General features: G+C 37.7%; 1 protein-coding gene across 1 annotated transcript in view; it reads left to right on the top strand.

Moving 5' to 3' along the window:
* Positions 1–10158, top strand: part of LOC137278300 (inaD-like protein) — a 96406-nt gene extending 86248 nt beyond the window's left edge. Inside the window, exons 10-11 of the mRNA XM_067810549.1 lie at positions 634–772; positions 5894–10158. Of these exons, the coding sequence (XP_067666650.1) occupies positions 634–772; positions 5894–5980 (226 nt within the window). The 3' untranslated portion in view covers positions 5981–10158. The remainder of the gene's footprint in view (positions 1–633; positions 773–5893) is intronic.
* The last annotated feature ends 2727 nt before the right edge of the window (positions 10159–12885 follow it).

The following is a 12885-nucleotide window of genomic DNA, read 5'->3' as shown; positions in this document are numbered from 1 at the left end:
TTTGTGATTTATTATTTTCTCGGTTCCTTGAACATTTGTGGACTTCATTTCCAGAGCACAATTTCATATCTTTCAAAAGATCTTGGCAGATATGAGACAGAACTTGAAATGGTGACTTTTTCTGATTACAGATACATGGCATTTATTTATTTGTTTTTCATGAATTCCATGTAAACAATTCAGACTTGGTCTAACACACAATAAGTTACTATCAGATGATTTGTCCTTTCAAATGTGTGGGGGCCGGGGGGGGGGGGGGGGGGAATATGTCATCTTCTGAAGACTCTTGTCTTCATATAGTGAAGGTGAAGAGCCCCGTCAATTTTGGTCACCTTTACATACTTTTCAAGTTCACAGTGACACTTTGAAGGTTTGGGCCTGTTAAGCTGCATGTTGAGATTGTCAATGAGATATCTAAGAACCATTCACTGGAGTTTTTCATTATGTTTTAAGTTTGATTTCATAATGTGTGGCTGGGGATTATGACAACTTAGTGATAATACTTTTTTTTTCAGTCCCAGGCTGTTGATCTTTTTTCATAGTTCAAATATCTGTATGAAATTATGGTTATAAAGATCTAAAATTACGGTTCCTTTGAATTTGTTGCAACCAAAGTACATACATGTGTTGTAGGAAGGGTGACCTGTTAGTCCGAGTGAACGGAAAGCCAATGCATGAACTCACACTCCTGGATGCCTACCAGCTGTTCCGCAATCTGCCACCAGGGCCTGTCGTCATCTTTGCCCAGAGAGATGACAAGAGCCTGTCTCAGGTCAGTCAATACACCATGTGATGATATCAATAGTCAATATGAGTCACAACATTGCTGCATCAGCACACTGATCAGGTGATTAGGACCTCATGTACAACATGGAGGATTTTGATTACATATATGTTATAAATAAATACCTTTCTACACATCAACAATGCTGTGTGTTACACAGACTTTGGAAAATGGAAGGCACACTCAAATTTTGGGGGAGTTATTTTCTAAAACCTGTTAGTCATGTAAATGTTTTGTCAATATTATTATTCCACTATTAATTCTAAATAAAGCAAAGACTGTGAAAGCACAGTTTGTAATACTGTCCACAGCATATGAGAGCAGGCATTGTCACATTATTTCAACTAATCAATCTTAACAAACTTTAATATTTTGAAACAGTGATATACCAGTGATTTTATTGGCATTATTAAACTTCCATTATAACTTCAAGTTGCAATGTACACTTATTTGGGGGGATAAAAAGTGTATCATGTCTGAATCTTGGGAAATATGGTGTGAAAAATGAAAACATTATGTCATGTAAAACCCTGATCAGTGTTCTTAATGTTATATACTCATCCGCATCTTGGTAAATCTGTATTTTTTATAGGAATAATTTGTTTTGAGTATTGCATTCATTCCAGGAAGAATAGGTTACCATTATCTCATGTTTGGCATAAGAGCCATGAAGTGGAAGAATGGCTGACTCACTGACTGATGACATGTCATCATGTCAAGATGACATCAAGTTTTGTTCATGCTATCATCCTCTGGTTTGCCTGGTCCAGTTTGGATTATACAGGCAGCTGTACGTTAGCTGTCGGAGCCATTAATCAACATACAATTACTCATTCACTCACAGACTGTTATGAACAGTAATGTCAACAGGAATGAGAAAAATGTTGATAATCTTCTGACTCTCTTGAGAACTTTAAGGCGATGGATCAATTAAAATATACATGAATGCTATTTATAATACTTATAGGTTTATGAAATTTTGTTGGTGGTTTTCGTCATCTGTAGTCAGTCTGTTTGGTGTTTCATTAATTTGAACAGACTTGACAGAATAAGCACTTAAAAACTGAAAGTATCAAAATATTTTCATTTACTACAAGTATTAGGTTAGAGTCAGCTGTTGAAAGAAAGAATTTTCGTTTGTTTATTCCAAGTAGTTGCAAGCACAAAGATTGTGTTTGGCTGGTATTTTGGCTGAAGCAGAAGATGAAAATAGAGATTTGGTTATCTACCACAAAATATTCTCTTCCCTTCTTTATGTAATGTTGATGTTTGATGGCTTTCCTAATGCATTCACTGTTTAAAACTTATCTTCCATTACTGTTGATACTTCAAATTCTCTCTTCTTGATGAATAAATGTACAAGTAGTAGTATTTGCCATCAAAGTTTTCTTTATGCAGTGAATTGGTCTGTGTGGCCAGGCTTTGTTTAGTTCATGCTTCACTTGTATCTTGAAACCGGAAGATTTATTCCCAGTCAGTGCTTATTGTGTCAAGTGTTGTATCTGTTTTTCTATGGAGTCAGCTGTCTATAACTTATTGCGATAGTTGTGTCCCTTTATTCCAGCTCCAGGCATTTGTTTAGTGTTCAACCCTCTATCAATATTTGGTAATTACAGTCAGCCATTTTCACTAACTTGGCATGGTTTGATGTGTGGATTTGTCTCAGTATATGTGTTGTGTGACAATAATCTCATATATGAATGCTAAGTTTTTCATTTTGGGAAAATATCCAACTAAAAATTGCTACTTTTTTCAGAGACTCACATTTGAAAGAAGTATATAAGTGAAATACCATGCTTTCTGGTTAATTGGAATGGTGAAAAATCAAGGTTTCCTCGGCCTGTTTTTGTGCTTGTAGTTATAATCTTTGATTGGCAATTTAAAATGGATATGAGTACAGGGGTTCAAAAATCGCATCGTCCGACGCCCGGAACAAGTCAGTTTTCACTGCGGGCATTCAAGTAATGGTATCTGACTTGTCCGTGGATAATTTCCACTTATGGTTTCAAACTACAGACTTCCTGGATTTCATTTCATATTTGCTCATAATGAAGCTATTATAGTTCGCAATAATAATAACAATAAAGTAGAGCTAGTAGAGAGTGAAATTATCACTCTTCGCTAAATAATTTAGTAAACAGTACCTTCACTCATTGTGTCATAAAATGAGGGCAAGTGGAAAATTAGTGAGGACAAGTTACTTTCTTGAAGTCACTTGCCCTGTGACAAGTGGTTTTTCAAAATACTTTTGAACCCCTGGAGTAACAGTAAGAACAAGGTAGAGAGAGGTGTGTGGGTGGGTGCGTGCGTGCGTGCGTGCGTGCGTGCGTGCGTGCGTGCGTGCGTGCGTGCGTGCGTGCGTGCGTGCGTGCGTGCGTGCGTGCGTGTGAGATATATATATATGACATGACACAACATAATAGAATACAGAATTGTTATCCATTACTGTCTGCAAAAATGGAGAATAAACAACAAGCTATAAGGAATCATGGATTAGTTTCCTGAATGAATGAATCAATGATGTAAGCCCTGTCATCAGCATTTCTCTAATAAGCATCCAGGGACCTCACAGTATTCATTCGTAAAGGCAGATAATTTACAATTCTGAGCTTTCAGGTTAACTATATTATTAGTCACAGGCATTTTAAGAAAAAATTAGGGGAAAAGTGTAAGAAACGTTAAACCCCCAGAGATGGCTTATTGTTCTCATGACCTAAATGTCATCATTTGTGGTATCAAGAACAATGGATGATGTCATATATCTCAGTTTTATTAACAATGGAGCATTGTGTCATAACATGGTTGCAATTAACAGCTTTGAGAATTGTTCAAATGCACATGTGCAGATATCGGGTAGTTTTCCATTCATCATTCTGCTCTTATGGGCAATGTTATTGTATTTCCCTTCTAGCTACATAAGGCACATGCCTCCGAATACAGTGCAAGTGAATGCAATATACATTGGAGCTGTGTTAGTTATACTTACGCTCCAGATAGGCTTTTCTTTAATTTTATCAATGTTCTTCAGAATTCATATCAATTTAGAGATGCCAGACGTTGAGGGGATAATTGTTACATACTAGTAATCATGTTTTGGATTGGGTTTTTTTATTTAATAGATACGTTTTTGGTTGCATTTGTTTACTTTGATGATCGAAATCTTGTATATTTTTTTGGGGGGGTGCAGCCTTTTTTGTCCCTTAGAAATCTGTGCACTAGTATCATTATAAACAGTGTGTTCTTGGACTGTTGTTATTTGGCATGCCATGTATGTTTGATGTGTGCATCTTAATTCGTGTACCAAAATCTGTATGAGTGAAAATGGAAGCACCAAGTTAATTGTTCAGATGCTTTTTGTTGGTATTGTTGCTCTTGACTTTTTCACATGGAAATGCACTTTGCTTTATTTTACATTATGCACTGTTTAAATGATAAGTCGTTACAACATAAGATCTGTGTATGTCTGGTTAGCTTCCTACATGACTTTTTCATGACATTATCAGTGCACTTTATCCCTGGTATGCTTGGGTGGAATTTTGTATTTTTCTGAAAGAACTTGTCTGGAAGGAGGATCTTGTGGTCAGTGTAGTACAGTCAGCTCTCGTTTATCCGACACTTATGGGTGCAGACAAATATGTCGGATTAATGTATTTGTGTGATAATACAATGTATCACTGTTTACTAAAGCTCATGATTGCCATTCTGTTGCATACATATCCGATTCTCATGCTGGGGTTTTCTAGCTCTTGAAGCATTGGAATCAGTCGTAGATATGCTCAACCACTTAGCAGACTGCTTCAGGATGTCAGATACGGTTGATCGTCCAATCTTCACATCAAACTTCTGCTCGACAAAAGTGATGACTCGTTGTGTTGTCTGGGGTATGTCTTTCTTCAAAAGACAGATTTCTTTCTTGATCAATGGCGTAATTTCTACTCGGGCTCGCTTAGCAGGTGGTGTACAGGTGACAGACATCTTAAAAAAGGCTTGTGATGAAAACTCAGGTCGGTTGTAAGCATTTTATACAGCTTGCTCTATTGTTATTTCTTGATTAAATCATCTCAATTAATTATCTTGTGTTTGTAATTAACAAGTGTTCACCGACAGTGTTGTCAAGCAGCAGCCAGTAAGGAACATGTTACTTACCACCCATGTGTGACTGTTAGTTTACAGTCAGATTATCTGACCAGCTGTGTTGACTGTCGGATTAACAAATGTTTTTACAATGTATTTACAATAATCACTTGCTAGCTTGGTGTGTCGGAGTCGGAATGCGCGAATGTCGGATTAAGGCAAGGAATAATCACTGTTTTCAATGGTTCCCTAATTTTTTGGTTGGATTAACGTTAATGTCGGATCATTGAGTGTCGGACAGATGAGAGTTGAGTGTATATTACAACCTGACAGTTTGAAAGATTTGCTTATTCTATCAAGCACTAGTTTGTTCATTCACGAGAAACCCCTAGGTTGGTACTAAGAATCAACCAAATGGGTGATCAGATTCTGATTTTTTTTTGCTTCATTGTTTTGTTATTTGTTTAATGTTATCATACCCAAGCTGTGTTGAGAGATGCTCACAGTATCTGCCAGTAGGTTGTCTGGTCACTCGTTTATTTAAAGCTGTCAGAATATAGCTGGAATAATGCTGCAGGTACTGTAAAACAAGAATGCAGGAATTCCTCTGATTAACATGAAATACCATTCATTCTCTAAATGACCCTCTATTTTGTTGTTGTTGTTTTGTTCTTTAACACTACACTCACCAGTATTACAGCTATATGGCTGGGGTCTGTAAATCAAGTCTAGACCAGACTCCAGTGATCAACTGCACAAGCATCAATCTACGCAATTGGGATACGATGACATGTATCAACCAAGTTGGCGAATCTGACCAGCCGATTTCACTGATCCCCATTATGGTGCTGATGGTGACATATTTATGTGTACAGTGCACTTATTTCTCTGTTCTATAACTTGTTTTTTCTTCTTAAGTGTCACAAGCATGTAATTAAGTTGGGTGAAATTTACCCTAAAGTTAACAGGTTTTGTACAGCATTCTAATTGCTAAATTTTACCAGGAAGTTTTGACAGTCTGTTTTCATATTGCAGTCCGAGACATCAGACACCTCAACCACGACAGATGGCAGTGCTGGAACCAAGAAATCAGAAAATAAAACACCCAAGTCCAGTGTCTAGGTGGCAATTGTTACCTCACTTCCTGTTGAGTGACTTCTTGGACATCATCCATGGTCTTTCATACGTAGTGACCCTGAAACCAAGATGGATAGGTTGTTTCATGGAGCTGAAATGGGGCTGTTCCAGCTGATTGGAGTCTCATATATGTATCTTGTTTGTTCTGTTGCGTGACTTTGTACCAATGGCAGTGCATCGTTAACGTCACATGGATGAAGAATGACTGTATGTTACTAAGGGCAACTTGACAAAAATATTTTCAGACTGTTAAGTTTGTTCTTCTATATTTTGTAGATAATTATGGAGTAGTTACACATTTAGTAATAAGTGTGTTTGTTGAATGTTGAGTTTGAAAACTTCTACAATGTATTTTATCCCTTACAGCCTTGTACACAACATAGTGAGCATTATGAAGGACTTCAAATAAGCAGTTTGGAGAATGAGGTAATAAGGAATACACTGTCCGCGTGAATTATATGATTTTTTATAATCTTATTATGTGGTAATTTCTGTGCAATGTGGTGATTAAGTGACACCCCTTCATTGCCTGCATGGGTAATATCACAGTGGGGAACACCAGAAATGGGCTTTGCTCATTGTATCCATGTGGGGACTGGAACCCAAGACTTAACCACTAGGCCACCCCACTGCCCTGTTGACATGTTGGTTTGTGATTACTTGTGATGATTATAAAATTTCTCAAAAGTCTCAACTGACAGATGTAAAAAGATACAATGTAGTAAGCCTAAATTTATTAGCTGAATTGTAGAGGCTAGACTGGTTGTAAGAGTTACCTCCCTTCAACTAGTCAAGTGTTAATTTACCGATATTTTACTTCACGTCCGCATCCAAATTTAACATTCTGGTAAGAATATACCATAATGTATAAATCAGATCACAAATGTCAGCAAAATGAAATTAAGATACAATTATACACAATGACAACTGTAAAATGATATGTTTGTCAATTATCAAAGCTCTGCAAAAAGGGAACTATGAATATTTTCTTTCATATTATTATAATTTATTCATAAAGCATCTAATATTCCCAGTAGTGATGGTCTGTGATTAAATAAAATTCAAACTATCCAGTTTTAGCTCACCTGAGTAAGTCAAGTGCACTCATGTTTTGACATGTTTGTTAGGTGTTTTACTTTTGGTTTTTGTTTGTCTGGTTTTTATATCAATGCTGACAGGAACTTATTGACAGGATCAACTTTATACTCAGCGCCATGGCACAGCTTGTGAAGAGTTAAAGCGCCCATGACCTGATACCCATGCACACACCTTGACAAAGATTGCATCATGTTACTCAGCGTACCATGACTCATGATCTGCAGCACTATTGATTACTGATTTATGTACAGTTATGCTGACTCGTCAAATTTTAAATATTTATGGCCAACATTTTACCTAACCCGTCAGAAGAGAAAGAGTAATTTATGTCGACTTTTTGGACAGATCATATGTTGTATCGTTACTGTGTGACCTGACAGGTTGTTTATTTCATCATACACAGAAAATGTGGATCGGTATGATGCTGTCATTAATTGCTTTATCTGACCCAGACATTTACAGAGTACTCTATGTTATGGTTGGATGGGCTGTTATTTATTGCTGCACTCAGCAATATTCCAGCCATATTGTGATGGTGTGTATAAAATCAAGTCTGGACCAGACAATCCAGTGATCTCATCATGAGCATCGATCTACACAACTGGGACATGATGACGTGTCAAGCTACTATGATATGGTTGTAATGCTGGTTACTGTAGGTTTACCAAAGTTCAGACATATTTCATTCACACTTGTATATCAGATTGGGAATAAGCTATACAACCTGGAAAATTAGTGGTGGGTAATTTTTATTACATATGATATTAAGCTATCCCTTGATCACACTTTCTTCATTTTTTAAGTAGTACAAGTTCTAAATTTTGTCAAGCAGAGGGGAACAAAACAATCATGGAATACATTCTATATTTTATTCACATATTTTAGAAGTGTTACCCTGCAATATGTAAATGGCTACAGTTTGAGTGGAGTGTTGTAGGTGCAGTGTGTTTGCTGTAGACTGTATACTAGGAAAGCTCTGGCGTAGGTATATGAGTGTTTCCTCTCCTGCTTCTCAAAATGAGCAACAGTTCTGATATGGTATTCCCACTGATCAGTGATTGATCATGATGTGTGTGACAAATGTATTAGTAATGTTACTCTGTATACATGATCAACATGCTCGTATTTGGGTGTGACTAAATAGCTGTGATCTGTGTATAATCCTTAACAACATCAAATATTACCTATTATTACTCGCCCGTTGAAGGTACTGCAGTGTAATATTTTCACTTCAATATTACACTAGTGTAATACCGCTTGACCTATGACGTCAAAATGGTTCAAAGTTGTGATGTCACAATGCTAATGTTGATGTCGCGATTTTACTAGACCTTGCTTGACTTGAAAGCTGAGAGTCCTCACACTGTAGGCAATTTCGCCGCAGTTTCTGCCTATTTATGTTGGCGAGTAATAAACAGAATACTAAACTCGCTTCCGTGAAATACCATTTTCATTAAACTCATTAAAGAATTAGTATCTAACTCGCTTTCGCTCGTTTGATACCAAATCATTAACTCGTTTAACAAAAATGGTATTACACAGAAGGTCATTTAGTATCCTCTATATACAAGACAGATGAAATACATGTAATATCATGGATGTGTGACAACTGTGTACTTCTTAGTTGAATCTGAGTCTTGATACACAAAGCATTTGCAGTGCTACAGCATTATATAGTGATAAACTATACAACAGGTCATAGCATTACAAATACTTTGTGGATTGGGGCTTATCATGGGTTTATTCCATGTCGTCATTGAAAAACCTATTGTGGAATGGATGACAGATTACAGGCTAGAAAATAATGATAATTTTAAGGCTAATGGTACTTTTGACTCAGTCATTAAGCTATTATCCTAACTTGTTTCATGTCTATTCATGTATATTAAATGGTTCATGAAGTATACTGAATGGAAAAATAAAAGGAATATTGCTTTGAAATTCCTCCTCTTAAAGTTGCAGACATAAATCCAATCATGTAAGGAAAAAACATTAAGACAAATGTGCTGAGATAACGTATCATCTGCTAGGCTAGTGTCTGAATGTGTATGGAAGTGGGAATGCTGGGAAAAACTGAGCGGCACGATGAAATGTTGAGAGTGGAGTCATATCAAGTAAGAATAATAACGATGACAATGAAATCAAAATGTCAGTGTATATGTCAACAATGTTTTTTTGCTGTTTGATTAATATCAGTTTGGTTATCAGCAGTTATTATGAGAATATCAGGTACCAAAGATGTCTACAGATCATAAACCTTTACTATTTGTATAATTATATGTTAATTGCTACCTTACAGTGTTATATTCTGTGTACCACTTAATCAGTATTAGTACCAATGTAAACATTGGATTTTATTAAAACTTCTAAAGGGCTTTATGTGATCTTCTTTGCGCCAGCATCAAATACAAAATGTATATATGACAATCTTATGAAACAAGTAGATATTGAGATTTTCTCAAATATCAAATACAGTCGTTTGACATTATTGCTTGACCAAATAACAACCAGGCATAGGAAACATTTCACAAAATTTCATACCTTTCCACATCTTCACAGGTTAAATAAAGACTAGGCTTGGGTGACTTGGTAATTAGACTCATAAAACAAAATCAGCTATATTTACCTTAAATTTTAATTCTATGATATGTGTGTATATCAATATAGAAGTGAGTGCTTACCTAGTTACACAATGTTTCAGTAGAATTAAATGGTGGAGAAATCCTCCTTTAAAGCAGGCTTAAGACGAGATTTGTCTTTGTACTGCTGTGTTACTCTTAACATGCTGGACATGATCCGTCAAGTGTGCTGTCTTGTCTTTTACATTTACGTAAACTCAGATGCTGCAAATCCATATATGATCTTAACCTATATGTTGTTTATCATATTTTTTGTGATGATATATTTTCATGCATGCAGTTTAAATATGCCAACTTTGCCAAAGCTATACAATACAAGTAGTTACACTATTACTGTTTGTATATTTCCACAAGTGCAATTCTTTCAGTGTCAGCAGATTGTGGCATTTTCAAATGTATGCAATAAATGTTAATGTATTTATTTATGAATCTGGAGTCGGAGTTATCTGTTGTCAGATGACAGTACTTGTTTGATGTTTATCACCACACTTTGCAAAATTCGAGTTAATACAGCAGCGGCTGGTAGATAATCAAGTTAATCCAGAGATCATCAGCATTGCACCCATTGGGATACGATTATGTGTCAACGAAGTCAGCACGTCTGACCACCTGATCACGTTAGTCGTTTACGACAAGTGTTGGTTGTTGAAGATGACCCAGATCTTTTAACGGGTTTTGAGTGACAGTGAATAACAATCTAATTTAGATCTGATCTTTCCCTCCAATCAGATTCCTCGCTGTATGAATATCAGACATAACCAGAAGTGACCCAGTCAGGTGGAATTTCTGATGAACCAATATGTGTCAAGAGTTCTAGACATTCTTAGTACACCTTGGCAGCAACCACACCTTCAATATCTGACAGGAAATCTGATATAAAGTAAAACAGGAATCTTGCATACAATGCCATGTCATTTTTAGGATGTTCTGTACAGCCTGTCATTGAAGGTCTTGAGAGGCTGAAGCAAAATGTGTAACTGCACTGGGTCTGATCGGCTGAGGTGTATCTTGGTTACGAGTTTCGTACGAAGTGTACTCATCAGACGGAGATACTGGAGGTGCATGTGCCTATTTATAGAGAGAGTCTCAGTTTTGGTGTTATTTGTGATGATGAGTACACTTTGTATGAAACACGTAACCAAGATACACCTCAGCCTATCAGGCCCAGTGCAGTCACACATTTTGCCTCAACTTCTCTCTCTCTACTGCAGGGACAGGATGTCCACAGTGGTTACACCGATCATATCAGAGAGCTCTTTGTGTAGTATCACCACTGAGGTACAGGTCCATAGACCCGACCCACCGGACATGAAGAAAAGAAGAAGACTCACATTCGAGTTCAAACCCAAGTCCAATGTAACCACCGAGTCGAAAGCAGTTAAATTAGCCGACTCCCTGATGCCTATATACGTGACCTCCAAAATGCTAACTAAAAGAGGCCCCGCCTCCTAGTGCATACATACATTTTGTAAATATGCCTCCAAGGAGATTAATTCCATCACAATTTGTGGCCAGCCCACCACCGATACAAGCCACATACCCCGTAGAGCTTGCCCAAACCAGAGCCCAAACATCAAAGCCGTACGCAATCAGCTTATTGTGCACGCAAATCCAGCTCCAAAATGCCCAGCTGGATAGTATACTCATGGTAAAATTTGAAGCAACACCCATATTTTGAGACAAGGCTTATTTCTACATGTTGCTATAAGTATGACAGTGTACTAGTCTAAAATGATTTCCCAATACATGTTTAATCATCTTGAGCCCTACTTCAGTGGTAAAACGTGTGTTGAAAATAATTGAGATCATTTATTCCATTTTAGAAAGATAACGTCAAATCAACCAAAAAGTGTTGTCTAAACAGTATGCACATTTTGTTAAAGAAATGTCAGCAGTATACCAATTCCATCATGTCACATGGAAGTCCATCATGTCCTGTAATGAAATCCACTGTTAACGTTTCTAGGGAGTGTATCTTTAGCGTCAGTAGTGGGTGTATCCACCATGAGCCTGAACCACCTCTCAACAACGCCGTCTCATTGATACCACCAGATTACGCAGAAACTGCATTGGCAGATTGTTCCATTCGTCTACGACAACCAATCTGAGTTTGCAAACGTTGGTCAGGGGCCTGACACTTGGCCAGTCAAGGGATTCGATTTTGTGCAGCACGATGGGGGCGGGCTTTGTCATTATGGTAGAGGTAATCAACGTGAGGATTGGTATGCAAAAACAGCAGGAGAGTGTTCTCGATGATGTCACGACCATACTTCTCAGCATTCATTGTGCCTTGGATGACTTTGATGTCTACTTTCTGGTCATGACAGAGGGCTGCCCACACTATGACTGACCCACCACCTCCAGCTACTGGTGTCAGTATGTTTTGAGCGTTAAGTGCTGTTTTGGGAAGACGTCTGACCCGTAAACGGCCCTCAGCAACGTAAAGATTGAACCTTGACTTGTCAGACCAAATGACACGTCGCCATGTGCGCAAATTCCAGATTAGTCGTGCCTGTGCCCAAACCAGACGAAGACGCACATGATTATCGGTCAGTCGGGGTCGTTTCAAGGGACAACGAGCTCGTAAACCAGCGGCTACAAGACGTTTATTAACCAACACACGTGACACATTTACTCCTGTTGTTTGCTGCCACCACTGACGGAGTCGATTGGCTGACCAGAATGGTTCCTGATGTGCCATGCGAAGTAAACATCTATCATCCCTCAAACTGGTCTTTTCGACACGACCTCTTCCAGCGGCAACCTCGACTTCACCGGCTGTACGATGTTTTTTAAGCTACCTGCTTACAACGCTATGGCAAACATTAACACATCTTGCAATCTGACGTAGGGACATGCCACTTTGTCTCATGCCCACGATCTGCCATTTGGTAGCCTCAGTTAACTGATTACGTGCCATTTCAATGAATATCAAACCTACTCACTACTACCCTCAAAACTGATTTTTCAGAGATACGACTGTGCACGTATTTTCTCTGCATGCATGTGAAAAGCACTCAATGCACGTGCATATGACTTATTCCCTGAGACAGCTAACTTACCAGTCCATGTCACACTACTACTATAACATTGTGTATATTACACTATTTCTACTTATATCATATCAATTCAGGTGTTGCTTCAAATTTTACC

Source organism: Haliotis asinina, chromosome 3 (genome assembly GCF_037392515.1).
Source record: "Haliotis asinina isolate JCU_RB_2024 chromosome 3, JCU_Hal_asi_v2, whole genome shotgun sequence".
NCBI classification, from domain to species: domain Eukaryota; kingdom Metazoa; phylum Mollusca; class Gastropoda; order Lepetellida; family Haliotidae; genus Haliotis; species Haliotis asinina.
This window is presented reverse-complemented; position numbering and strand designations above follow the sequence as displayed.